Source organism: Lemur catta, chromosome 16, assembly GCF_020740605.2.
Source record: "Lemur catta isolate mLemCat1 chromosome 16, mLemCat1.pri, whole genome shotgun sequence".
NCBI classification, from domain to species: domain Eukaryota; kingdom Metazoa; phylum Chordata; class Mammalia; order Primates; family Lemuridae; genus Lemur; species Lemur catta.
In genome coordinates this window covers 4,258,489-4,283,440 of record NC_059143.1, presented here as the reverse complement: position 1 = coordinate 4,283,440, position 24,952 = coordinate 4,258,489, and the positions used below count along the sequence as shown (strand labels likewise).

General features: G+C 51.6%; 1 protein-coding gene across 2 annotated transcripts in view; it reads right to left on the bottom strand.

Annotated features, from left to right (window-relative positions):
- LDLRAD4 (low density lipoprotein receptor class A domain containing 4) overlaps nt 1-24,952 on the bottom strand; it is a 238,289-nt gene that overhangs the window by 167,596 nt on the left and 45,741 nt on the right. For both annotated transcript variants that reach the window (XM_045527820.1, XM_045527819.1), the window contains exon 2: nt 21,271-21,411. In XM_045527820.1, coding sequence (XP_045383776.1) covers nt 21,271-21,411 — 141 coding nt within the window. The remainder of the gene's footprint in view (nt 1-21,270; nt 21,412-24,952) is intronic.

Here is a 24,952-nt window from a genome sequence, read left to right as displayed (position 1 = left end):
ATAAAGAAAAGGGATGACTTGATGTAAGATGTTGAGCCTAAAAGGCAACAGGTATAATCAGACACTTAATAAGAAAAACCACAACATTGAAATGGGATTAGTGGTTGACATGAGCTCAGATAAAGGTAGGGAAAGGAAAATATGCAATGTCTAATTATATTTATCAGATTTAGAGCTATTTCTATAGAAAATTACTATTCTTTTGCTCAATAACACAGTTTAAAGCAATGTAAACACATCCTTATTGCTACTGTGCCCAAATATTTCTCTGCTGAGCTATTAGCCATAGTTTCATTTTATAAAAACCATAATAGAAAATGTGGCCAAACAGATAGATGGAGTGTTTCCAGCAATATGGAGAAACAGTTGTGTTTATGCAGAGATTAGTCTTTCAAATTGAGAGATCTCCAAAGCTCCATTTGTACTTGAAAGGCTTGTCTTTTTGTTACCCAGTAAATAGCTCATTCATATTCCACAAAGAAAACCCTCTAAATTGGGAGAAATAGCCATATTTAACATTAGGTAGAGAAATGGGGCTGAAAGCGAGAAAAGAAGTCTATTTCCCCCAGTTTCTTGGACTAGATTAAAGCTTTCCTTTATCATTTAAAATAGCCTCTGTTTTCTCCACATATAAGAGGCAGAAATTTCATGAAAGGCTGAGAAGTACTATCCATAAATGCAGAAATTATGCCAGAGAACAAGTTAAGAAACACATTTTTAAAAAGAAATCTTGGGTCCTTTTCTCTTATCCTGCAGAACACATTTCTTAGCTGCTCCATTTCCCAAAGGCGGAGGGGGTCCTCAAGATGCTCCGAAACGCGGTGCAGCGACCGGCCCTCAGGCCAGGGCCGCCTTCCGGAGCCTAGGGGGTCCCTGCGAGTTCGCAGGACGGCTGAAATGGAACTTGCCGTTAATTATTCAGAATTAGAAATAAGTAGCAGAACTGTGTGAATGGAATGTACACTGTATGATGTAAATTAAAGCTACTGAAAGGCGTGATGTATTCTTTACCAACTCAGAAAAATGACAATTTGGGAGATAAGAATATGTGTTAACAACTGTTTCTACGCCTGTTGGAGCATAAAAATACCAGAGCGGAGCTGCAGCGTTAACGGGCAGCCAAGGGAACGCGTCCTGTCCCCTGCAGCAGGCACGTGCTCTTGCGAACCCCAGGCCAGGGGCCACGGGGACAGCAGCAGGCAGTGTGTGCCCTCTGCAAGGACAGCAGGAAGAGGAAGGAGGCAAGACCTGGGGAGGCTGAGAGTCGGTGGTCCCCTGTCCCAGAGGTCAACCTCCAGGAGTCCAGAGGTGACACGGCCACACCCAGGAAGAAGCCCATTCGCATGGCGGCCCTTCCCTGGGTGCACTCATACATCATGCTTGATTCCAGAAACCCCGTGTGGCATCTTTAGGGAATGACCGATTGTTTCACAGAGATTCCGAGTCCTAGGTCCCTACGGCAGCCACAAGTAGGACAGACGCCCCACTTCCCTTGAGGGCCGCCCATGGACGCTGTCTGGTGGTCTGGACCTGGCAGCCCCCCTCAAGGGCCCCCCAAGGCTGCCGCAGCAAGGCCATGCAGAGTGTGTGGTCTGCCACACGCACCTCCTCAAGGGCAAGGCTACAGCCACTGTGTCCAGCCAGCAAGACGCTGTCCACCGGGAGGCGGCTCCCTCTGGCTCCACCCGGATGGGCCTTCCCTGGGAGCTTTGCAGCCTTGGAATAGAGGAATTTTATATCAGTTAAGACGACAAATCCTAATTCTACAGCTCCCAGATTTATGTTTTTATAATCATTAAAATCAGTTCCAAGATCTAACCGCTTATTGGACACTGAATGTCTCACTGTCCTCCTTACAGCAAACTTGGCGTGTCACCCTGAAAACCAGCCCCTCCCGAGGGCGTGGTCGGGAGAGTCACGTGACCATGCTCCTGGTCCCCCCCACCCGCGCAGCTCCCCCGTCCAGCGGTCACCCCAGGGACACTGAAGCTCTGAGGGTCCCTGCTGAGCCCTGCCGGTGGCACCCTTCTGTGCAGTGTGACCACGGCTGGCAGTGAGGATACCACCAGCGTCAGCCATTGCTCTGCTGCTGCGTGGCCGTCACAGCGCCTGACGCCGGCCCACTGCGGCTGCTCCAGACACAGCTCCAGCCCATTCATCCCACCAGACGGTTGCCCCAAACTGCGTCTTCAGCACCTCTGCCGCTGCGACGAGGACCCTCCACGCCCCGCAGTCAGCTCAGCGTCCCAAGTGCTCCTCACTCTCCTTTGCCTTTGTTTACCGCCTCTCCGGGCCCCCTTGACTCCCAGAACCCCACATACTCCCCAAGGCAGGCTGTCCCCACAGGCCCTTGCCCCAGAGGGCCCACATCTTCTGACTTTCTGCGGTAGCCCAGCGCTCACGGACACAGGCACCATTCTCCCGGCGGATGTCGTGGGGATGAGGCAAGGCCGCCCCTGCTCCCGCAGAGCTCGGAGACGGTGGACCGGCCTGCGCCCGCGCGGCCAGGGGGACACCGCGTCCACTCACCACCACGGGCGAGGAGGTCGGCGAGACGGAGGCCCAGGCGGGCTCAGGCCACACACGGCAGCCGGGGCAGGCTGAGCCAGGGCACTGCGGCCGCCACCAGGGACGCACACCCCAGCGGGCTGAGCCATTCAACACGGAATAAATGGGAGAATGATTTCACTTGTAGCTCATTCTTTGGTAAAATCTATAATTTTGCGTGTAACTCATAAAAGTTTATAATAGTACATGTACATAACTTTAAGTTAATTAATGCATATATAATGGGGATCATCCCCCAACTCTTTCACCAAGAAGGGGTGCAAGGTCCAGAGAGTGAGGGGCACGAGTGTCCTGCCTCGCAATCTCATCACTGCGTCTTCCTTCTTCTCCTCCCAGTGGCAGCGTCTCCTCAGCAGGACTTTATCCTTTTTCTCTTTACTCAGCACGAAATCTCTTGGAAAATACAAAACAGAAAGGACACATGGCACTGGCCACATGACATGAGTCCACTCTACTGGCCTGCTCTAGAGCTATCGGTGTAGGAGAACAAGGTTAGTTAACTACCATTCTCCAACACGCCTCTGTTCTTCTCACCTGCCGTATCCTGCAAAGCACCGCCCTGTGTTCAGCTTCCAAAGGAAGCTGAGAAATTGTGCGGGGAAATGGCGATGCCCGTGCATGGGGACGCAGGAGACGGTGGCTCTCAGTCACTGGCTGTGTGACACTAGCCTCGTGACAGAGGTGGACCCAGGGTGTGGCCCTGGGCAGAAACTTAGGGAACACTCACCCTAAGTTCATTCACCTCTAAAATGCAGACAGAGCCTGGGCTGAAATTTATAGACTTGCAGCTGACGTAAATGTCCTACAAATTTTCCTCATAAAGTGCAAACACTGAGACAATGTAGAACTGGAAATGTTTTTCTTTTTATTTAAACAATATCTTTTTATATGCAAAACCATAGGTATCAGTTTCCTATTGCTGCTCTAACGAATTACCACAAACTTAGTGGCTTAAAACATAAATTTATTACCTTACAGCTCTGGACTTGAGGAGTCCGCAGTGAGTCTCACTGGGCTAAAACCACAATCAGCAAGGCTCGCTCCACCCCGGAGCTCCAGGGGAGGATGTTTCCGTGCCTTTTCCATCTTCCCGAAGCTGCCCACACTCCCTGGCTTGTGGCCCCTTCCTCAGCTTCAAAGCCAGCAAGGCCGGGTCGGGTCCTTTTCACACCAGGTCTCTCTGATCCTTCCTCTGTGGTCACATGTCCCTCCGACCACAGCCAGGACAGGTCTCCCCCTTCAGAGGACTCACGCGTTGGGGCCTGGATAGTCCAGAGTAACGTCTGCACTTCCAGGTCCTTAACCTGCATCACATCTGTGAAGCCCTTTTGCTAGGCAAGGGGACACATTCACAGGTTCAGGATGAAGATGTGGGCACCTTTTGGGGGCAGTGATTCTGCCTCCCACACCTTTCGTGCAATTAGACGAAACAAACAAATCAATGCAGTGAATGTCTGACGACATGCAGAACTGCCCACAGGGCTGTGTGTCTGATCCTCCCCTGGGCACGTGCTCCTACCTGGCCCCTGCTCACAAGTCTGCTCAGGTAGGAAGCCCAGGATGACGTCTGTGTAAATGAGACATGCATCAGAAAGACTTGTCCTCCTTCCTCAGCCACAGAAGTGAAGTTAAGCCCACATCCCACGTGCTAACAAACAGGGCTTCTAAAGTAAAGCACAGCTTTCCTTCTTAACTGCTAAATTTATTTTGCATGAATGGCATTTTCAACCCCTCATCACATAAAGTCAGTGCAACTGTGTAGATTTGTTCCACTGCTCCTGCCTAGAGCGAGCCACCAAGCTCCTCCCTCGTGCTCCTGGCACCCAGGGCCTACGTGTGCTGTGGGCTGAGGTCTTGGTCCAGGTGGGAGACTTGCCACAACTACACATTTCAACAAGAAATAAATGGATCTACGTCTCTCACTATTAGGAAGAGCAAAGACATCTTTAGAACATGCACTAACCACAAGTGCTACAGTGGGTGCTGGAATACATTATTCCCCAAAACCGTTCCTGGATCTGTCCACTCCACTGACAGACACTCATCAAGTCCTGGTCCCACCCCCGGCGCTGCAGAGGACAGAGGCTCCCGCCGTCAGGGAGCTACGAGCAGGAAAGGCAGCAGGGGGAGCGCTGCAATGCGCACCCGCCGAGGACAGGCTGTGCCTCCCGGGGCAAGGCCAGGCAGGCAGTTCCTACTGCGGAGGGCGCTGGGGGCTGCCGGGGAGGGAGGCCCTGGCACTGGATGCTGGTGAGCTGGGGATCTTGGGAGACGCAAGAGAAGGCAAAGGAGTAGCAGAAGCAGTTTCAGATAGCACTGTGAGCCACAGAACTCAGAAGAAACCATGGCGTCCAAGGCAAAATAAGCGTCATGGTTCTGCTGGCCTACAATTTATGAGGATTCTGTAGCTTGAGCCTGGAGTCCAAACCTGCACTGAAAGCATAAGTTGGTTTATGTCTGCAAATGTAATACTGTTTTCCCATTTCTATTTATATGGAACACTTTTTAAAAAGTAAAATTAAAGATCCAATGGCTCACTCGTGTAATCCTAGCACTTTGGGAGGCTGAGGTGGGAGGATCCCTTGAGGCTGGAAGTTCAAGACCAGCTTGGGCAACATAGCAAGACCCCATCTCGACAAAAGCTAAAATGAAAAAAATTAGCCAGGCATGGTGGCGCACGCCTGTACTCTCAGCTACTTGGGAGGCTAAGGCAGGAGGATCACTTGAGGCCAAGAGTTCAAGACCAGCCTGAGCGACACAGCAAGACTCCATCTCTACAAGAAACAGAAAAATCTACTGGGTGCAGTGGCTGACGCCTGTAGTCCCAGCTACTTAGGAGGCTGGGGCAGGAGGATTGCCTGAGCCCAGGAGTTCAAGGCTGGAGTGAGCTGTGATTGCACCACTGCGTGGGCAACAGAGGCAGATGCTGTCTCTTAAAAAAACATAAAATTATAATAAATACATGTGTGTCTAATGAATTTGTATGTGTATGTGTATATATACACATATATATACACAAACATATATATTATAAATGTCATATCAAAATCAATGTGCACCGAGTGTCTACTACATGGTAGGTTTTGTCCTGGACACTGAGTGTCCAAAACAATAAAACATAGAGGCCCTCTCCCCCGGAGGGATTTACTCACAATCTAGTAGGAGAGAAGTAATTAAACAAATAATTAAAATCCAACATGATACGGTTAGAGGAATCCACTGGAGCTACAAGAGCACAGGGAAGGAGAAAGAAGAGGAACTGACCGGCTGGGAACCTAGACTGGCCCAGATGCAGCGCTGGCCCTTCACTCCTCAGTGGGCTGCTCCCCCAGAGCTGCTGGGGAACCCGGGCGGGCATCCCAGCGGTCAGGCGCCCTGCAGACATGGCGCGGACGGAGGCTGCCCGCGAGGGCTGTGGTTCCACCCGTCTAACCACACCTGCCCCCCACGCCCCCACCCCGGTGGGTCGCTGTGGTAATAATTTATTCTCACCCCAAACCAGACCCCCTGGGGCATTTTCCACCTGGAACTTCGCTCTGTTTCCTGCCTAGGAATCCATGACAGGCCCTCCCGCAGTTCTTGGAGGACGTATTCTTGCCACGTCAGTGACACGTTCGATCCTCCCCCTATGCTGGGAGCCAAGCAAGAACTGTCTCTTCTGACAATGGAAAGAACGCGTGAGACGGCAGGATGTCCATAGGGAAATCACAGCAATCCCAGTTTGGAAGCAGGGGCTCTGAGTAAAAAACAGACTAATAAATAGGCTTGTTTATAAAATGTTTGCTTTCTCCATAATCTTAAAAATCTGTAACTGTAATTCCTCAGCCACTCATCCTAGCCCCGCCGGTATTTGCTCCGTTGCTGGCCTCCCTGCAGAGACAGGCGCTCGGTGCGGACGCGCCACGCACCCTGCAGCCGCAGCCGGCACCTGCCGTCTCGTCCGCGCGCTCGGCGCGTCCGTCCGACTGGCTTCCGCGGAGCGGGGCAGGCAGACCAGGCGCTGGGAGCCTCGGTACCAGGAGGAGCAAAGATGACTAAGAGGATGGAGGTGCATGTCAGGATGGGCCAGGAAGCAACCGCCAGGCAAAATGGCAAGCCAAAAAGTGAAAATTCCGTATTATTTATAACTTAATATAATACACTTAAATCATCCTCTAAATTTGGTATATTCTCTTATACACACACACACATATATATTCTTCTACACATCTATGTAACACCTTTAGAACCTCTTTCTAGTGCTCAGAACCTCCCTCTATCTAGATAATTATTAACCACAAACAGGATAAAATCTAATCTCTTTTAATCAAAGGACTGCATTCTGCCACCATCGCGAACACTCCCTTCCCACACGAAGAGGGCACTCACTCGCACACTCGGGTAGTCAGACTGGAAGGGGTTCTTACATCATCACGGCCCGGAAAGGCAGCACGCCTTGTCATGCAGGCAGGATGTCCCTTTGGAAGGCAACACTGCAATAAACAGAACCACCCCGAGCCTCCCGCCCCGTCCCGGCTCAGCCGCCGCGCCGGAATGAACATCTGCAGCGTCACGCGGCGCCGTTAGCTCCCACAGCCTGTTAGCATATTTTAATGCTGTGATCACAGCTTTCTATTTCTACCAAGGTGCTACGAGGTGCCAGACTCTGGATTCACACATTGCGTCATTATTGCCCCTGGAGAACAGATTACACAGCAATACTGGGGCTGAGGTGGCGAGGTGTCAAGAGGGGTGACAGCGCGCAAGGCAGATGGAGCCCCCGGCACCCTGCAAAGGACAGAGGGGCCACGGTGTGGGAGGCTCTCGCGTCAGCGGGCGCTGGTAGATACTGTGCCCGGATGGACGCCTCTCTCGAAAACCTGAAAATAATCACATTATTTACAAAGAAACACTTCTCTTGGCTAAATGCTCCAACCAATATTTATCTCATTAAAGTTAGTGACAGAAGTAAAGCCACTGATTCAGAAGGCTTTTTTTGAGTCACAAGTACCCCCGGAGATCACAACTGCCTTCCTTGCCAGCAGGCTGAGGAAACCCGGCCGGGGTGTTAATGAACCAAGGTCACCACAGAGTAGCGGAGCTGCTGACTCTCCACTGTAACTCGTTCTTGTGACACAGGAATGCATGAACCCACTGCCACCCGTGAGACGAGCAAGCCTCAGTGCTGGGCCTCCAAGGACAGCGTGACCAAGGGTGCTGCCCCATCCGAACTTCACATCCCAAGTCCACATACAGCACAGGCCTCCCGGTCTCCAGATGCGTGTATGTGCGCTGTATCCAAACACACCAGAGGTGACACAAAACAAAGTCCTCCATCACTGGGTTTCAGAGGGCAGAAGAGCTGGACCCTGCACCTCTCTCCACGTACGACTCCTGCTGTTATTCCATCATTCTGTTCGTGCACAACACAAATCCCATGATCCCATGCAACTCCCACGGACACCCCCTCAGCGCTCCCTCCCTGACCAGAGCACAGGACCACAGGAAGCAGCCCATCTCTGCACCCTCCCACCCTGCTCAGCTGCACTTGGGAGCAGGCATCCCCCAGCCCCGGACTGCTCTGCAGGGTCTCGCTGTGACTCAGGCCCACCCCCAGCCACAGGCTGAGGGGACTGGACTTGCTGCTCTGACTTCCTTAAGTGTGGGCAGGGACCCGATGAGTTCTTATACACCTGGTTGTTGTGACAATTAAATGAGATGAATCAGGTAAAGCGATCAGCATTCAGTAAATACTGGACCTCACGGAATTGTTTGAGAGATTAGTTCAATCACGTAAAAAGCTCTTTGGAAAGTTACAAAGTACAACCAAGATGTTGGCTGCTACAACTGTAGATCCTTCCTGCGTTGGTATTTTCTCACCTCCCCAGCCCCAGGCTGACTCAGGGCAGAGGCTTCAACTGCCCCTCTTGCCCAGGAGCCAGTGGGACTCTTCTCTCCGCCTCCTTCTTAGCTCAGCAAGCACCCTCACCTGTACAGCAGCCCTGCCCTCCAAGTCCCTTCTCCATGCGAGACCCAAGCCCCCTAAGAGACTCGCTCACCCACCACCTGCACCTGCCTACCTTGCCCACCTCACCCAGCCCCTGCACCCCTGCACCTGCCCACCTCACCCAACTCGTGCCTCTCACATGTTTGATGTTCAGAAAAATATCCTCCATGAAATATGACCAAAGAAAGGATGTTTTGCTACTACTTAGGATATCACTTTCTGCAAGTAACTACCCCAAACATGTTTTCTCTACAACACTCTCCAGCCTCCTGTCCAAACATTATCTTCAGCAACTATTTCTCTTTCAAGCATTTCTGACCTAAGGATAAAAGGGTCAGATGTGTAGCTCAAGTTCCTTTTGCTCCCAGTTTTTAGAATAAAACAAATACTAGACGCCCAGCATGCTCCACTGAGGATAAAGGGACAGCTAGAGGGGGCACTGCCCACAGAGGAGCTGTCCACAGCATACGCCACGGCTCAGGGGCCCTTTCCAGAACAGGCGTGTGCCCACACCGGAGCAAGTGCCTTTTCTCCGAAAGGTGAGGTTATCCCAAGGGGAGTACAGTTTATGCCCTAAGTGTAAGATCCTGATGGGGACAGAAGGCAGGGCATTTAGGGGAAAACATGCCCTTTTGGAAGACTGCTGAACCTTCTGGACAACCAGGGTGAGGTTTCCGAGAAGGGCAGAGGAACAAGGACAGACTGGCTCCCTGCTTGTGTCGCAAGCTCTCAAAACACAAGATTTCTCTCTCCTCTCCAGTGACTGTCTACATTAAGAATAAGTTTTATCTTTGATTTCCCTTTTCTTTCTGGGAAGGAAGAAGCAAAAAACATCTTTTCCCTTTGCTGTTAGCTCTGGGGACATAACAAAAATGGATGAAGGACTGAGAAAATGATTACTGTGGAATTTAGGTTGTTGGGTTTTCTTTCCATATTAAAAGCCGACATGACTGAAAGTCACCAGCCCAGATGGTTCATTCAGAAGCGCAACCCTCAGGGGTCACCCCACCTCTGCGTTACCGTGACCACCACTCTGCAGCTTTGGATTCTAGCTCTGTGGTTGTGATTACTCAAGGATGGTCCCCTCCAAGCTTCACTGTATATATCCTTGTGGACAATCTTTTTAAACAAACATGTGACTAACGGCCATCAAGCCAAGCCATGAAGCATCTCCCAGCTTAACGCACATGCTGCGCCGCGCTCGGCTCCGCGGCGGTTCCCCAGCCTTCGTCCCACAGCCTCATCCTGGCAGCAACGACTCCTTGCCCGACCACCACCATGTTCAGACTGGAAGTGTTCATGAGCGGAAACTCACCACTGACGTTACATAAACTCCATTCCTGGCACCCGGAAAACAATTAGCAAAACAAGCCTCACAATCATCCACGTGCTCGCGCACAGCCGGGCAGGGTGCTGACGAGACTCTTACCTACTTCCCTACAGCACCAGGGGCAGAGCTGCCCGTGACGGCACCCAGCTTTGGAAAGTTCTCACAGCTTCACGAGAAGGCAATCCAAGGGAGTCTCTAAAACCCTTCCAGATTAAGAGGCTAAACCCTAGGAAATGAGTAGCCAGAACTGGCTCGCTGCACCAGCTCAGCGCTGGGCCTGTCAATACCCAGGAGGACCGCAGGTGCCCTGCGGCTGCCCGCTGCGCTCGGCTTTGACAAAAGACCACGTCCTCCCCCACCACCCATCCCTCCCCCCCCCCCCCCCCCGCCCTCACCATTCCGCATTCCGTGCAGGGCTTAAATCAATAGTGTTATCATACGACGACTGTCCTTTTATGCTCTCCCTAAAGCCTAATAATTGTCAAGTTTGCACTAAAATTGATCAGTAACAGAGGGCCTCGTCTCTTAAACCCCCCCCGCCCCCACACACCCTCCCCACCCGCCCCGCGGCCTCCCCGGGAAGCAGGACCGCATTGATTTCTATCTGATTACAGGAGAGCTCACCCTGACTTTCCCCAGTTACTTAAGCCGCGTCTCATTGCGTGTCCTTAGAGACCAGGGCTTCGCTGAGGCAGAGTGTCTAGACAGTATTCATGACCCATCTGTCTGGCACGGCCCAGCGGATGGCAAACTCTATTAGAACTGAAACCATTTTTCCCCTCCTCCTCCTCCCATCTCTCTTTCCCTTTGCGAAGCAGGAATCTGACACTGAAAATTACTATCATTGTTGCAATGCTCAAAATAGCACCGCCAGACTTTCATTAACATCCACGCTAGACTACTAAATATTTAAAGAAGTGGATAAATTTCCTCTGAAGTAGGACAGCCCTGCACACATGAAAGCAGCAACAGAATCAAAATGTAAATCTGAGAGCTTGTTTTTATCCAAGTAAATTTAGTGTCACAGCAGGAGGAAACGGTGCCTAAGGTTTATTAAAACTTTCCCTCCCATTTGTTCTCCGCCTTTGTTTATTTGAAAAGGAAAAATTACCGTTTAAGACCCTACAAGATTTTAATTGATCAGAAAACCATCTTGAAGAAACAAAGGCAGCCAACGGAAGGGGTGGCGTGGGTGGGGCCAGGCTGCCAGCCCCGCCCCTGCTCACCCCCCAAAACCTGCAGGTGGGAGCCGTTGCCAGTGACAACCTGCCACCAGAGCCTGCAGGTTCCCAGGCCCAGCCCAGAGAGATGCACATCCTCCTCCTCACCTTGTTTTAACTTCCAGCTCGGATCATTTTCACATAAGTCAGTAATTGTTCTGCTGTGGATTCCTTTTTTAAGTTGAAAAAGGAGGCGGGGGAGCCCTGTCAACAGAACACACGGGGCTCTGCATAACAGCCTGGCTCCCTGGACGGGCCTCCGCTGCTGGCCCCGACCAAGGCAAACCAGAACTCAGCCTGTGGAAGCTTCAGAGCCCCTCACCCCGCCGTGCTCTGAGACACCACAGCCGGAACAGCCTGTCCCACGCCGTTGGCACCACGGAGAGTCTGGTCCACTGAGTGTGGGAGGGCCCTGAGGCTGCAGCCCCCACCATCCTCGGGCACCACAGGAGAAGTCTGGAGGGGCCACGGCGCTCAGGCCAGAGCCAGAGGGAGACGACGGCTCCGCAGCTAAGGGCCCCCGTCGGCCCGTGGGGGGCGCCTGACGCTCATGGCAGGTGCAGCGGGGAGAGTAACGGCAGAAATAGTCTCCCCAGCCCCATGCTGGAGCCACACTGTCCCTCATCGCCCCAAGGCAGCTGTCATCACACCCACCCTCCTCATGGGGGAAGGGGGACAGAGGGGGGCTGACTGCCCCCACATCACAGGAATGGCCCGTGGCAGGCACTGTGGAAGAGGGGACAGCTTATCAATTAGCAGAGAAACGTCAAGGAACTCAACAAATCAATGACCCCTGGCACACTGGGGTTCCTAGGTTAATTTTTTTACAATCTATTTGAAAATCCAGCATGAAACCAAGATTATCAGCATCTACGCATGAATTAAAAATGGTCACATAAGCAATTGCTCTTGCCCTTCATTCAGAACAGTAGATTGTCTGTGCAATCCCTACCCCAAACTCCACAAACATTTCAAGAACTGATGAATAAATCCCTATCTTGCTAGAAAAGCACAATGGGAGGAAAAAAGAGCCGAAAGGAGAAACCACAGCCAGCGCTCGCTGCTGCGGGGACACGGGACCCCGGCTGTGCAACTCTGAACAAACCCCCTAACCTCCCTGGGCACTGCACCCTGCAACGCCGCTCTAGGGTGGTTTGAGAGCCAAATGAGACACTGTGTAAACAGCTTGCACTCAGCAAACGGCAGCTCCCTTCCTACCTCATTCCCACCCGCAGGAAGCCACAGACCTGCAGATGAGTGAGGTTCACTGTATTCACTGCGTGCCAGGCACGGTCCTCGCTGCGCTACCCGTGCTGTTTCAGTAAGTCCTCCCACCTCCCTTCGAGGGACATAGCACTATTGTCCCCCACATATTACAAATGAGACAATCACGGTACAGAGAGGCTAGGCAGCTTGCCTGAAGCCATAGGCAGGGAGCAGTGGCCCCAGGACTGGAGCTCAGCACCAGACATTCTGTGCTGTGGACGAAATGGCAGCCTGGGAACCGCATCACGGTTTATGATGTTGTGCATCACGTGTGTGCACGGGAAACCATGTTCTCTCCCAGCAACGTGAGGCCTGGGGTGGGGGCGACACGGGCATAAAATGGGAGCCTGCACTGGCAGGACTAACAGGTAACAGGCAACACACCCACACCCACACCTGCACACACACGGCACACTCACCCAGACTCTCACCCACATACCTGTGCACACACACCACACACACACACACCTGCACACACACGGCACACTCACCCAGACTCTCACCCACATACCTGTGCACACACACCACACACACACACACCTGCACACACACGGCACACTCACCCAGACTCTCACCCACATACCTGTGCACACACACCACACACACACACACCTGCACACACACGGCACACTTACCCAGACTCACCCACATACCTGTGCACACACACCACACACACACACACCTGCACACACACGGCACACTCACCCAGACTCTCACCCACATACCTGTGCACACACATCACACACACACACCTGCACACACACGGCACACTCACCCAGACTCACCCACATACCTGTGCACACACACCACACACACACACACGGCACACTCACCCAGACTCTCACCCACATACCTGTGCACACACACACCCCACACATACACACACCTGCACACACACGGCACACTCACCCAGACTCTCACCCACATACCTGTGCACACACTCACACACCACAAACACACTTGCACACTCATTCACACATGCCTTCACGCACTTGTATACATACTCACACATGCATACTCATGCACACACATACCACAGGGACTCTCACACTTCTTTAGGGCCCAGCAGAAAGCATTTCAGATTTCTTCTGGGCTTGGCACAAACCAGTCTTTCATACACAGCATATGAATACTCAGAGGCCCGGGGTCGGTCTCTCGACAGTTGCTGTACTGGGAAATCTCGACCAGTTAGGAAGCACAGTACAAGCCGATCACACTGCTGGTGCCCGTCCCCGATACGCTTATGCTTCGGTTAGTTGGGTGCTTGTGGTAACCAAGTACGTGCCGGGAGGACGGCTGCATCTCTCTCTGTCCTATCATGCAGATCCTTCCAGCCCCCAGTTAAACCAGCAGGGGATGAGGCCATGCAAATAAAAGCTGTTTTCATCCTCTGGCCAGGCTAGAGTCTTCTACAATCATAACATTCCTCCCTACACTCAGCAAACACTCCCAGGACAATGTCTGCGTGCTGTGTGTGCCAGGCGCTGTGGGCGGCATGAAGGCCACTGCAGAGACCACGCAGGATGGTTCCCCTGAAGGCCGTGCTTACAGACGCCAGGAAGTAGCAGAGGAAGGACAACTAGTCTTCAATAAATACTGTTCAAGTGTCCACTATGTACAGTTGACCCTTGAACAACATGGGGGCCGGGGCCACTGACCCCTCCATAGTCGAAAGTCTGCATATAATTTTGACTCCCGCATAACTTAACTACAATAGCCTACTGTGGACCGGAAGCCTTACTGATGACATAAACAGTCAATTAACACATATTTTGTATGTGCTAAGCCTCATATACTGTATCCTTACAATAAAGTAAGCTAGAGAAAAGAAACTGTTGTTAAAATTACAAGGAAGAGAAGATATATTTACTATTCATTAAATGGAAGTGGATCATCATGAAGGTCTTCATCCTCATCGTGTTCACATTGAGTAGGCTGAGGAGGAGGAAGAAGAGGGTTGGTCTTGCTGTCTCAGGGGTGGCAGAGGCAAAAAATCCACCCACAAGTGGTGGACCTTGTAGTTCAAGCCCATTGTTGTTCACGGGCCAACTGCACAGTCAGTGCTCTGCTGGGGTGTGAGGACTTGCCCAGATGTGAGCACAGCCCCCGCCTTCAAGGAGCTTCACACCCAGTGGGAACTGCGCCCCCACACACATGACCATCAAGAAGAACACACAGCGCCCTCCGAGGGGCCCAAAGTGCTGCAGGGCTTCTGGTCACGGGATGGGGTCAGGAAGGGCAACCGATGCCCCGTAACTGGTGGATGGTCACAACGCCAACTAAGACAGGAGGTACCAGAGGAGGGGCTGGCCTGGGCAAGGAGGGAGAAATAATCAGCTCAGCGTTGGATGCCAGGGTCTGAGCGGCCTGATCAAGGCCTCAGATGCAGCTGGACTGGCCTGGCTGCAGACAGGACGTGGGTGGTGGTGACACTGCGTGGTGTCTGGAGGGGCCCAGGCCAAGACTGACCCCAAAGGCCAGAGGAGCTGGAGACAAGGAGCAGCTGAGCTCCCAGAGACCAGCCTGGTGCAGACCCTGTGATCCAAGGGGACAGAGAGCCTCAAGAAGGGGCTGACCATTTTCATCAGCCGTGGAGAAAAGACCGGTGGAAGAAGATATGAGGACAGAGCCCAGTGTCTCTGGCCATGAACGGGTGACCCCAGCAACAGCAGCTGAGAGGGAGCCTCGGTCAAGAGAGAGCAGTTGGGGCAGTGGCTGAGAGGGACAGGGACGGGGTGGGGCAGAGGTGGAGGGGAAGGAGGGCGTCTAACTGGAGACTGGGAGGGCCCACAGGGGTGCTGGGGCCGCGCGACATGGAGATGGCAGGAGTGGCCTGGGCGCTGCAGCGTGGGCCCGAGGGCAAGGGCGCGGCTCAGACGCAGGGCACGTGAAGCCATGGGCAGGGAGGTGAGAGCAGGGGCCAGGAGGGCTGAGGGGACAGGAGAATAGGGAGATTCTGTCAGGCACAGCCAGGGCAGCTTGGGGGCCTGCACGAGCGCCAGCCCCTGCTCACCTAGAGCTTGGCCTGTTTGGAGTTCAACAGGTCACCGGTGATCCCAAACTCCTGGAAGAGACCTGGGAGTTGGTTCTCAAGGGGAGCAGGGGGGCTTCTAAAAATGTTAAGTGTATGCATCCAACATGTTTTACTTCATCAGTTCATAATAACATGCACAGAAAATCTCACTGGTTCCCGCTGAAGAGCGATGGGGAAACCTCATTCTTAAGTTAATGGATCCAATATGATACAAGGTTCAGGGTAACCGAACGGCGCATGGGAGTTTCTCTTTACAGAAGTAGCCCAGCTAATCAACGGGGGAAGGACAGAGTCAGGCCGCACTGCTCTGCAGCCCTAATGACTGATGACGTCACACGAGAGCAACAGCCAGACTCGAGGGTCCCGGGGGAGACGGCGGCACCTGGGAAGCAGCTTCCTGCACGCACGTCCACACCTGGACCTGCCCACCAAGGCCGGGAGTCGTAAGGGATAGAGCACATTCAGCGACGCCACGGGAAAGCAGCCAGCAAAACCCAGAGTATGGAAACCCTGCCGAACAAGCAATCCAGACCCCGCCACCAAAAATCACAGGAAGGAGGAGAAGCAGGGGCACGAGGAGGAACGGAGGACGGAGAGTGGGTGAGGGGAGGAGGGGAGAGACGGACGCGGAGGGAGAACCTACAGGGCCAAACACCCTCAAGGCTGAGTCCACCCAGACCTGCCTGGAGCCCAGCTGGATCCTGGTTCAAACCCACTGTGAACAGAACAAATCAAACACACATCGATAACACACAACTGAAAAACATACTCTAAAGGAACAGCTGATGAGTATTCTCTGATATAGAGAATTATTGTTAATGTTTACTGAAATCATTACAAGAAAAAAAAATAAAGGCCTGGCATTTGGAAGGCCTGGTCGAGGACAGGTTTTCTATATGGTTATGAGCCTGGTCCCCAAATCCTCAATCAACAAAATATAATACTGGGGGGTGGGAGGTGGGAGGTGGAGGGTAGTTAGAGCTTGGTGCCTGCAGGTGGCTCATGTCTGGACCCAGGTGACAAGTGGGGGGCCAGGCCCTGTAGGGGAAAAAACGATGAAGGTGGGAAGGGCTGTCTTGGGAAGGTGGGCAGTCAGCTCAAGCCCTGATGTGTTGGACTTTATTTTACTGGGCTGTTATTACCATAAATGGCACTGGCGGGGGGAGTTTCCCTGAAAGTCCTGAAGTTAAAATCCTGGCTGATACATGTTACCAGCTTCAGTGTATTTGATCTGGGGACTCAGTTTTACGAAGCCCCCTGCAGAGAGAGAAGCAGCTTCCCCTCCAATAGGGATGGGGGCTGCTCCGCCCCCCACAACTCCCCATCAGATCCTCTCTTAATTGGAAATTCCACTGAAGCTGAAGGCGAAAGCTGTTCCAACTGGCGGCTGGCTTCTTTTCAACCTTGGGCTTACTCTTAAGGTCCAGGGGCACAAATGCCTTAGCAGTGATGGCTTCGGGAAGGTCTGCTCTTGCCAAGACTTTCAGAGTGCACGGCTCTTTTCAAACTGCATAGACTACTCAATTGTTGCTTCTGGGAACTCAAAGGAACTCTGCTGTCCCCCATCAAGATGTGGCCAAAGAGCTCAGAAAATGCGGCACAACAGGACGAGCTCGGCTGGGCAGGAGCAGGCGGACTGGGCAGAGGCAGAGCCTCACACCTGGCTTCTCTGTCTCTGGCCTGACCCGCTTTCCCAGCCCTAGCTCGTGCCACCCGAGCCTCAGCCTTCTGTCCCAGAACGGCGCCACCTTCACTGCCAACCCCAGCTCATGCTCATCTAGGCCCTGGCACTCAGTCCTCTCCTCTCACACCCCGCGTGCCCCCTCCAGGAAGCCACCACGACTGCTAGTCCAACCAGTGAGTCCCTCTGCACCCCCGAACCACCCAGCCCCCACTCCCTGTGCTCCCACCCTGATGGCAGGATCTGGGTTTTTCTTCATTTCCCCACAATGCCTCGTACAATGACCAAAGAAGGAGTTTAGTAAATAATTTTATTTGTATAAATATTATTTTATTTGTATAAATAACAGATAATTTTATTTGTACAAATAATTATTTTATTTGTACAAATAATAGATAATTTTATTTGTGTAATTTGTATGTTTAGTGCTCAGGATTACAAAATTTCAACAGAGCAGGTAGAGATGTGACATCTGGCAACTTAGACTGACGACGTATTCCCTCTTCCACAGAAAGATGGATGCATCCAGCAAAACCCTCCCCTCGTGAGACCGTCAGCACCAGCCTGGCCTTCCACATCCAGGCAAAACCCTGTGGGTCTCCCAGCAAAATAAATGCACCTTGGCAATGGGAAACCTGACCACGGTTAGCAAAGCAGAGAGGCATCTGAACCCAAACGAGCCTCAGTCCAGCTTCCAAAAACATGTTCTGAAGGGAAAAGCTAGTTAGAGCCACTGTAAGGGCTTCTGTTACCATTAGGGTTACTGACTTTACAAATAACAGTAACTTTTCTTGCTAAATTCTAAACATTAGCAAATATCAAATGAGAGAAAGAGATGGCCAGGTTGTCTCAGGCACAGTGCACAGCCCAAGCCAATGACACGGGGAGGAAACGGATCCCAGCCCCCCTGGACCCTCAGAAGAGTCCGCCTGCTTCAGCCTGAGCGCACTCAGACATCAGAGCCTTGGTCAGAACCTGGGTTCCTCCAGGTGGGAACAACGCATTGCAGATCAAATACGCCAATGCGTTCTTAAATAGGAGCTAGAATGAGGCGCCATTTGTTTTTCTGGAGTGTAGCACGTTATGGGCAAGAATTTCTGTGCACTTTGATTTTCAAGGTGGAGAGGAGGGGAGTCTTGTTCCCAGAGTCAACACTCCGTGAAAGGCATGCTGTCCATCTGCTGCAGGAAACGAACTGGTAGATGATCCAATAAAAAAATGTGTTGTCTATTGAAACCACTCACACGTGGGGAGCCTCCGAGGCTCGTCACGCAGCTATTAACGGGAAGTAAAATGCCGTTCGTTTACTATATATTCTTAACCCCACAGGAGGCAGGGAAGAGAACATATATTCTTCACCCATCCTGAAGCCATATGCTAACAACAGTGAGCGGCAACAAAGGGCAGGGAAGCTACCACCTTTCCCAGAAGTTCCTGACCACAAAAAGCAGCCCAGCCACAACCAACTCAGAGTGAGTGTCCCCATATGACACCTCTGTGGCTTCCTCTGGTGCCTGCAGAGAACCAGGCGGCCACAGGCCAGGCCACCACAGCCACCTCGGGCTGGAATACCCCCCAGGGAGCCTCCCCATGGACAGATCAGGTGAGAAACACCCGGAATCTCTGTGGAAACTCACTTTTGGACACCGAGGAATTCCTGTTCCATGTGAAGAGTGGCCCTGACGTTAAAGTCGGATAATACGAAGCCACGGTGACTCACCTCCCCGAGAAACAGCCAAGCAAGGAGTGGCTGTGGTGACGATCACGATGCGATGACGGAGACCACGCTGCTCATGAGTATTATTTCATCTAAAGCCTCATAAGGCAGAAATCATGCCTGTTTCACAGACAGAGAGACTCATCACTTCCCGAAGCAGAAACTTGAGCCCAGGCCAACCTGAGGCCACAGCCACCGCCTTGCCTTGTCATTCTGTCTCACAGCTCTCCAGTCTCCATAAAGGACAGGACGTGATAAATAACTCCCACTTTCGCTGTAATGACACAAGTTCCAGCTGTATCTGAGCAGGACAGGCCACAAAGTTCCCAGCAGGACCTTGGGGTCCCTCTGCTGGGGTGCAGGTGAGCCCCTCATGGATATGCAAGTGCTCCCCTGGCTCCTAGGTTTCTAGGCTCACGTTTCTGGAGATGAGTGGAGAAGATGTCTGGAAATAGGCCTTAGAAGTCAGGCAAGAATACTGACGAGAAAGGGAGCGAGAGATGGGAGGGACTAGCGCAGGAGGGAAGAGGGTTGAAACAAGGAAGACCTCGGGAGGACCTGGCAGCGAGGGAGAATCCCTGACGCACGGAGCCTGCGCAGCGCCTGGGCAGGACCGGAGCCGGGGCCTGCCTGCCGTCCGTGCAGGGCCCGCAGATCCCGCCAAGCACGCACACGGTCCTGACATTCTCTCCACAGTCCACCGTGGGTGTTTGCTGTTACTTAATCTAGAGAAAGCAAAGTAAGAAGCTGCCTTTACACTGCGCTTCCCCTTCTAAGACCCGTGGCTTGAATCCCGCTAACCTATATGGGGTGCTCAGTACTTGGAAGATTCTGTTCTACGGGATCTACATCCCACATAACGCCCAGACAACCATTCTTACATCGCCGTGTGCAGAGGAGGGCACAGAGGCACACAAGGTAACACAACTTGCCCACTTGCCATGCAAGTGCCTGGCCCAGGACCCCGACCCAGCAGTCTGGCTTGCAGCAAGCACATCCTCACTCACAGGTCTTTGCATTGTTTGCTGTGGGGCATCTGAACATTTCCCACCCATGGGAAAGGCAGGCAAGAGGGTCCCGCGGTGCTGCTGGCCCTCTGGCACACTGCTGCCTGCTGGCCCTCGGGGAGGCGCCCCCACTCCCAGCCCCTGGCACACCCCACAGCTCTCTCCCCTCTGCCCCGTCTTGTTTCTGTGCACTCAGTAGGACACGCACAGTGAGTATGTCCAGGCCATCTGGGACCTGGAGAGACCCCGAGCCTGCGGGCCAGAGGATTCAGCTGGGGGGAACGCAGCACTGCCAAAGGCTATGGCACAAAACATGCCCAGAGGAAAACTCGGACCAAGGGCCAAAAAAGCACACACCTAACCCTAACCTCTGTGAACTGTCCACAGACTGCAGGGATGGGACTTGAAGAACACCCAATCTAAGAAAATGCAAACTGACACAATAGAAAAACTTGAGGAAAACTATTTGTGTTGCTAGACTCTTGGATTTGGCAAGCACAAATAGAAGACTCAGAAGTCACTGGAGCACGGTCGCGTCCATGCCGGGGCGTGCACAGCGGCCCCCAGTGCAGAGACGCAGTAGCAGTGGAGAAAACGGTTTGAACATCTCCACCCATGTGCACATTCGCAGCACGGTATTTAGTCTAATTTCCATTAACAAACGTTTTAAAATCTGTATCACATTTAACTCCTTAAAATACTGAGAGTAAATCTGGGGAAAGAAGCTGAATAAGAGGCCCCTGAAGAGGGTCCCCCGTTCTCCCCAAGATCTGCAGCTGGGACAAGATCCTCACCCTCCACCCACCCCCTCAGCCCAGGGAAACAGAAAACAATAAACCGCTTGCCTAAGAGAGGCACAACAGGGTTTCAAAGCTGTCTTCTTTCTCCCTTATCAGAAAAACCATGCAATCATCACAAATCAATGACTTCAAACTCTGATTTCACTTTTTCAAGTTCAAGAAATGCTCTAAGCCTCAGCCTTGGGGCTTCACACCCGTAAACCTCACTCCAGTTGTTTTCCGTCTGGTGTCTAACAGGAAAACACGTGATCAGAACCTTTAAAAGTCCCATCTAAATTTTTCTTTCTTATTTAAATTATATGATTAACTACGGACCCTCCCCATATCTTTGCTCATTTAAAATCACATGTGAAGTGGTAAGACTGGGGTGAAGAACACGAGATCAACACACGACTTCTTGGAATCCAGCCAGCGCGTCTCGGGTGAGACCACAAGCCTGTTTCGAAGCACAGTGCCACTGACCATATTGGAGGACAGCACGAATCTCCCACTTTTAGACATGCCATCTCTCTAGCCTAAGAAGAGGAAACGTTTCCTTTGTGAAAATTCAAATCTCCTTCCTTAACAGAAAATAGTAACCTTCCCACTCCCAACGACCCCACCTCCTGACCACTCCAAACCACATCAGACGGGTGCCGCCAGGGTTCAAGGAGGGACTTACAGTTGAAGATGCCAGGAGGAGGGTGCTCAGTCACCAGGAGACAGTTCTCTTCGTCACTGTTGTCCCCACAGTCGTTCTGTTGGTTACAGACCAGCGAACCAAGATACAAGCATTTACCGCTGGTGCAGGTGAATTTGCACTCTGAAAAGTACAATATAAAGCATGAAGCAGTCAATGCCAGCTTGGTGCTCTCGAGTTGCTATGTCGTCGGTTTTTCTTTCCCCCATTTGCATGCCATGGTGGTTTGGGAGCTCAGACTATCTGGAGATCCCAGGAAACTAAACTCAGAGAAGGGCCATCTGGGTAAGGACCTTCCTTCTTCGAGATGCACAGGGTGGTGCCCCCTGCACTCTGCGGGGCACTCTGAGGCCTGCCACACGCTGCTCACCCCGTGGCACTGCCCACACACGAGTAACACACGTGCTCTGTTTCTTCCCACCACCTGCCCTGCCACAGTCATAGCTGTGGGGCTCCATTATTCTGCTTGGAAGCATCCTTGGCGGCTCTCCACACCTCCGAGGATGGGGGAGCCTGCGAGCCTGCAGGGCACAGCTCACACAGGAGCTCCAGCTTGACAGAAAGGGGCCCATGCGTTGTATTTCCAACTTGCCACGGTGAAATTCCGGGCAAAATCTTTAACCTCTCTGGTGTTCATTCATCCCATGCCTAAGAAACCCCGGGCTTAATACCAGGCAGGGGTAGCATTGATTTTATAATGTAAAGCATGTAAAATATTTAGCTCTCGGCTAAAGGACCACGTTGGTGAAATTATAAAAATAGGACAGAGCCTATACCCAAATCCCTGTAGGCCACACTAAACACAGGAGCCTTGAAATCTGTGCAAATCAATATTTGAAAATGGAATTTACTCTTACAGACATTTAAAATAAATTTTCAAACACATTACTATCAACTTAAGCAATTAAGGATAAAGGAAATTATACAATTACATACACTTGAGCACATAAAGGTCCACGTACCCTTACAATGACTATCGGTTTGCGTTCTGACTAAGAGAGTTTCCCTAGAAGCACCCGCAGAAGCCGGCGGCATTCACGCAGCGCGGCCCACGCAGGGCAAGGCTGGCAGAAAGTGCATCGGGAAGAATCCCGGGTTCCCCAGGTCCGTCCCCCGCTGCTGCTGACCAGCACAGCCTCCTCCTTTCTCCAGGCCTCGGTTCTGCCTGTCTGGAATAAGGGCGGGAGGCCTGGATCGAGTCCGCAGCCCTTTCAAATCTAATGTCCATTATTCAACTAAAAGACTGGGCATCAGCACACGGGCCCCTTCCAGCCACGCCAACCACGCGGGGGCTGACTGCAGCCCGCGAAGGGAATGACCCCTTACCTGCTGCAAAGACACAGAACTTAAGTCCTCAAAGTATTTTTGTGAACCCCTATCAAAAGGGTATTATAATCCTCCATTTGTTCACATTCTCCTAAAAGAGTACAGAAAAAGAAACCAGCCGCAAGCTGACCTAGTTTAGAATAACGTGTGAGCGCAGCCAAACGCACGCCCACGGCTCCTGGCTGGCACCGCCCGGTGAGGCAGTCTGTGCGCCAGCGCCCCCCGCCACGTGGTGCAGCCGCGGCAGGAGCCGCCCTCCTGCTCTCCCTGAGGCGGAAAGATTAAAATCCAGCTGTTTGAAATCACATATATGAAGTGACTTTTTTTTTTAACTTAATGGAGAAAAGGGATGTCAAGGGAAAAATTTATCTTCCTTTCCAAAATAAATATTGGACTTCGGATTAAGACCAAACATGAAAAGGACATTAAGCAAAAACAGGTACTCTCAGTGTTGCTGAGATGGTCATTGGAAAAAAGGGAATACTAACATGAATTGAATCAAACTCTAAAAAACTAACCGTTGCTGTGGTTTGAACGGATCCGAGGTTAGACCACCACATTCAAATACGTGTGGAACTTTAAACCACAGGGCAAATACAGCCACATCCACACGTTACTGGTTTTAGTAACAACTGGTTTGAGGGAAACACAACATATTTGCAAAGAAATGAATTATGTGATTCACTGATTGGTATGACGTGAGCCCCGTCTACGTTATGTGCTAGGTACTGAGACACGGAAATGAAAGAGCTAGTCCTCTTCAAAGATCTTACAATAGGAACTTTGAAAATGTGAGTAGTGGCTAATTTGCCAGCTCCTGCAAAGGCCACATATTTTGCTTCTTTACATCCTTCAAATCTAGAGCTCGGCCCAACCTGTAACAGGTACTGGGTGAATCTGATCTGAGCCCCCTGAGAACCCTGTGACATGACCAGGGCAGATAACATGATTCCCATTGTATTCCATTTTGCCCCCCCACCATGCTGCCTCAGTTTCCAAATCTGCTTCCATACATGCATGTAATGGGCATGCCCACACGCATAACTAAGTTCTCAAAACTGCTTATTTTCTTAAGCAGGCTTAACATCCCTCAGGAAACACCAACAAGGCTTGTGCTGATTTGCTTAGAAAGCTCTTACATCTTAGATAATGGAAATATCAACATCAAATTCATAAAACCTAAATCTCCACGGTGAGTCATTAGCCCCACCTCAGACTCCAGGTCTTTCCATCACATGGACACTGGAATCAGAGTGACTGGACTGAGAATTTCAACGTACTGGCTTCTTGATGTGATATAGAAAATACTAGAAAATTGCTATAGTGTTATTAAGTGTTAAAGATTAATTCTAAAGCTGGAATGAAACTGCAGACCAGAGTAAAGCATCTGTCCAAGTTAACCAAACTGGTGTTGATAGAAGCAGGCTTCCAACTCGATCCCTACTCACCCTCGAAGGCCATCTCCTCTACGCTCTGCGTTCCAAAAGTCCAATGCATTCCTATCTTTCAATAACTAGTTACTGTGATACTTCAAACAAATTACTAACCCTACAGGAAAGGCTCTCATACTGGAATCACCTGGGTATCTTTCAGCAATCCTGATGCCTGGGTCCCTGCCAGGGCCCCTGCTCCCGTTGGCCTGAGGTCACCTGGATGGTGGGGTTACCTGCACCCCCACAGAAGGTTTCTGATGGGCAGCCCAGATGGAGAACCACTGCCTGCTGAGAAGGAGACGACTCACCTAGAGGAAGCCCCTCTTTAGTTAGTAGTATCTTATGGGAATGTTAAGTTGGTATTTGCTAATTTATAAAAAAGAAAGCTGGGCCGGGCACGGTGGCTCACGCCTGTAATCCTAGCACTCTGGGAGGCCGAGGCAGGTGGATCGCTCGAGGTCAGGAGTTTGAGACCAGCCTGAGCAAGAGCAAGACCCCGTCTCTACTGAAAATAGAAAGAAATTATCTGGCCAACTAAAATATATATAGAAAAAATTAGCCGGGCATGGTGGCGAATGCCTGTAGTCCCAGCTACTCGGGAGGCTGAGGCAGTAGGATCGCTTGAGCCCAGGAGTCTGAGGTTGCTGTGAGCTAGGCTGATGCCACGGCACTCACTCTAGCCAGGGCAACAAAGCGACACTCTGTCTCAAAAAAAAAAAGAAAAAGAAAACTGAAATGTAATCTCTTAAGATAGGCAGGTATTTGGATAATTCCTGGCTACCAGGCGCAGTCACTACAGCTGTGTTCTGTCAACAGGCTATTGCAGAAAGTTCGGAACCAATGCAGTTCTGATCCTGAACTGCACTTTGACTCACCAGACCTGCCACGAAAGGTCCTCAGGGGAG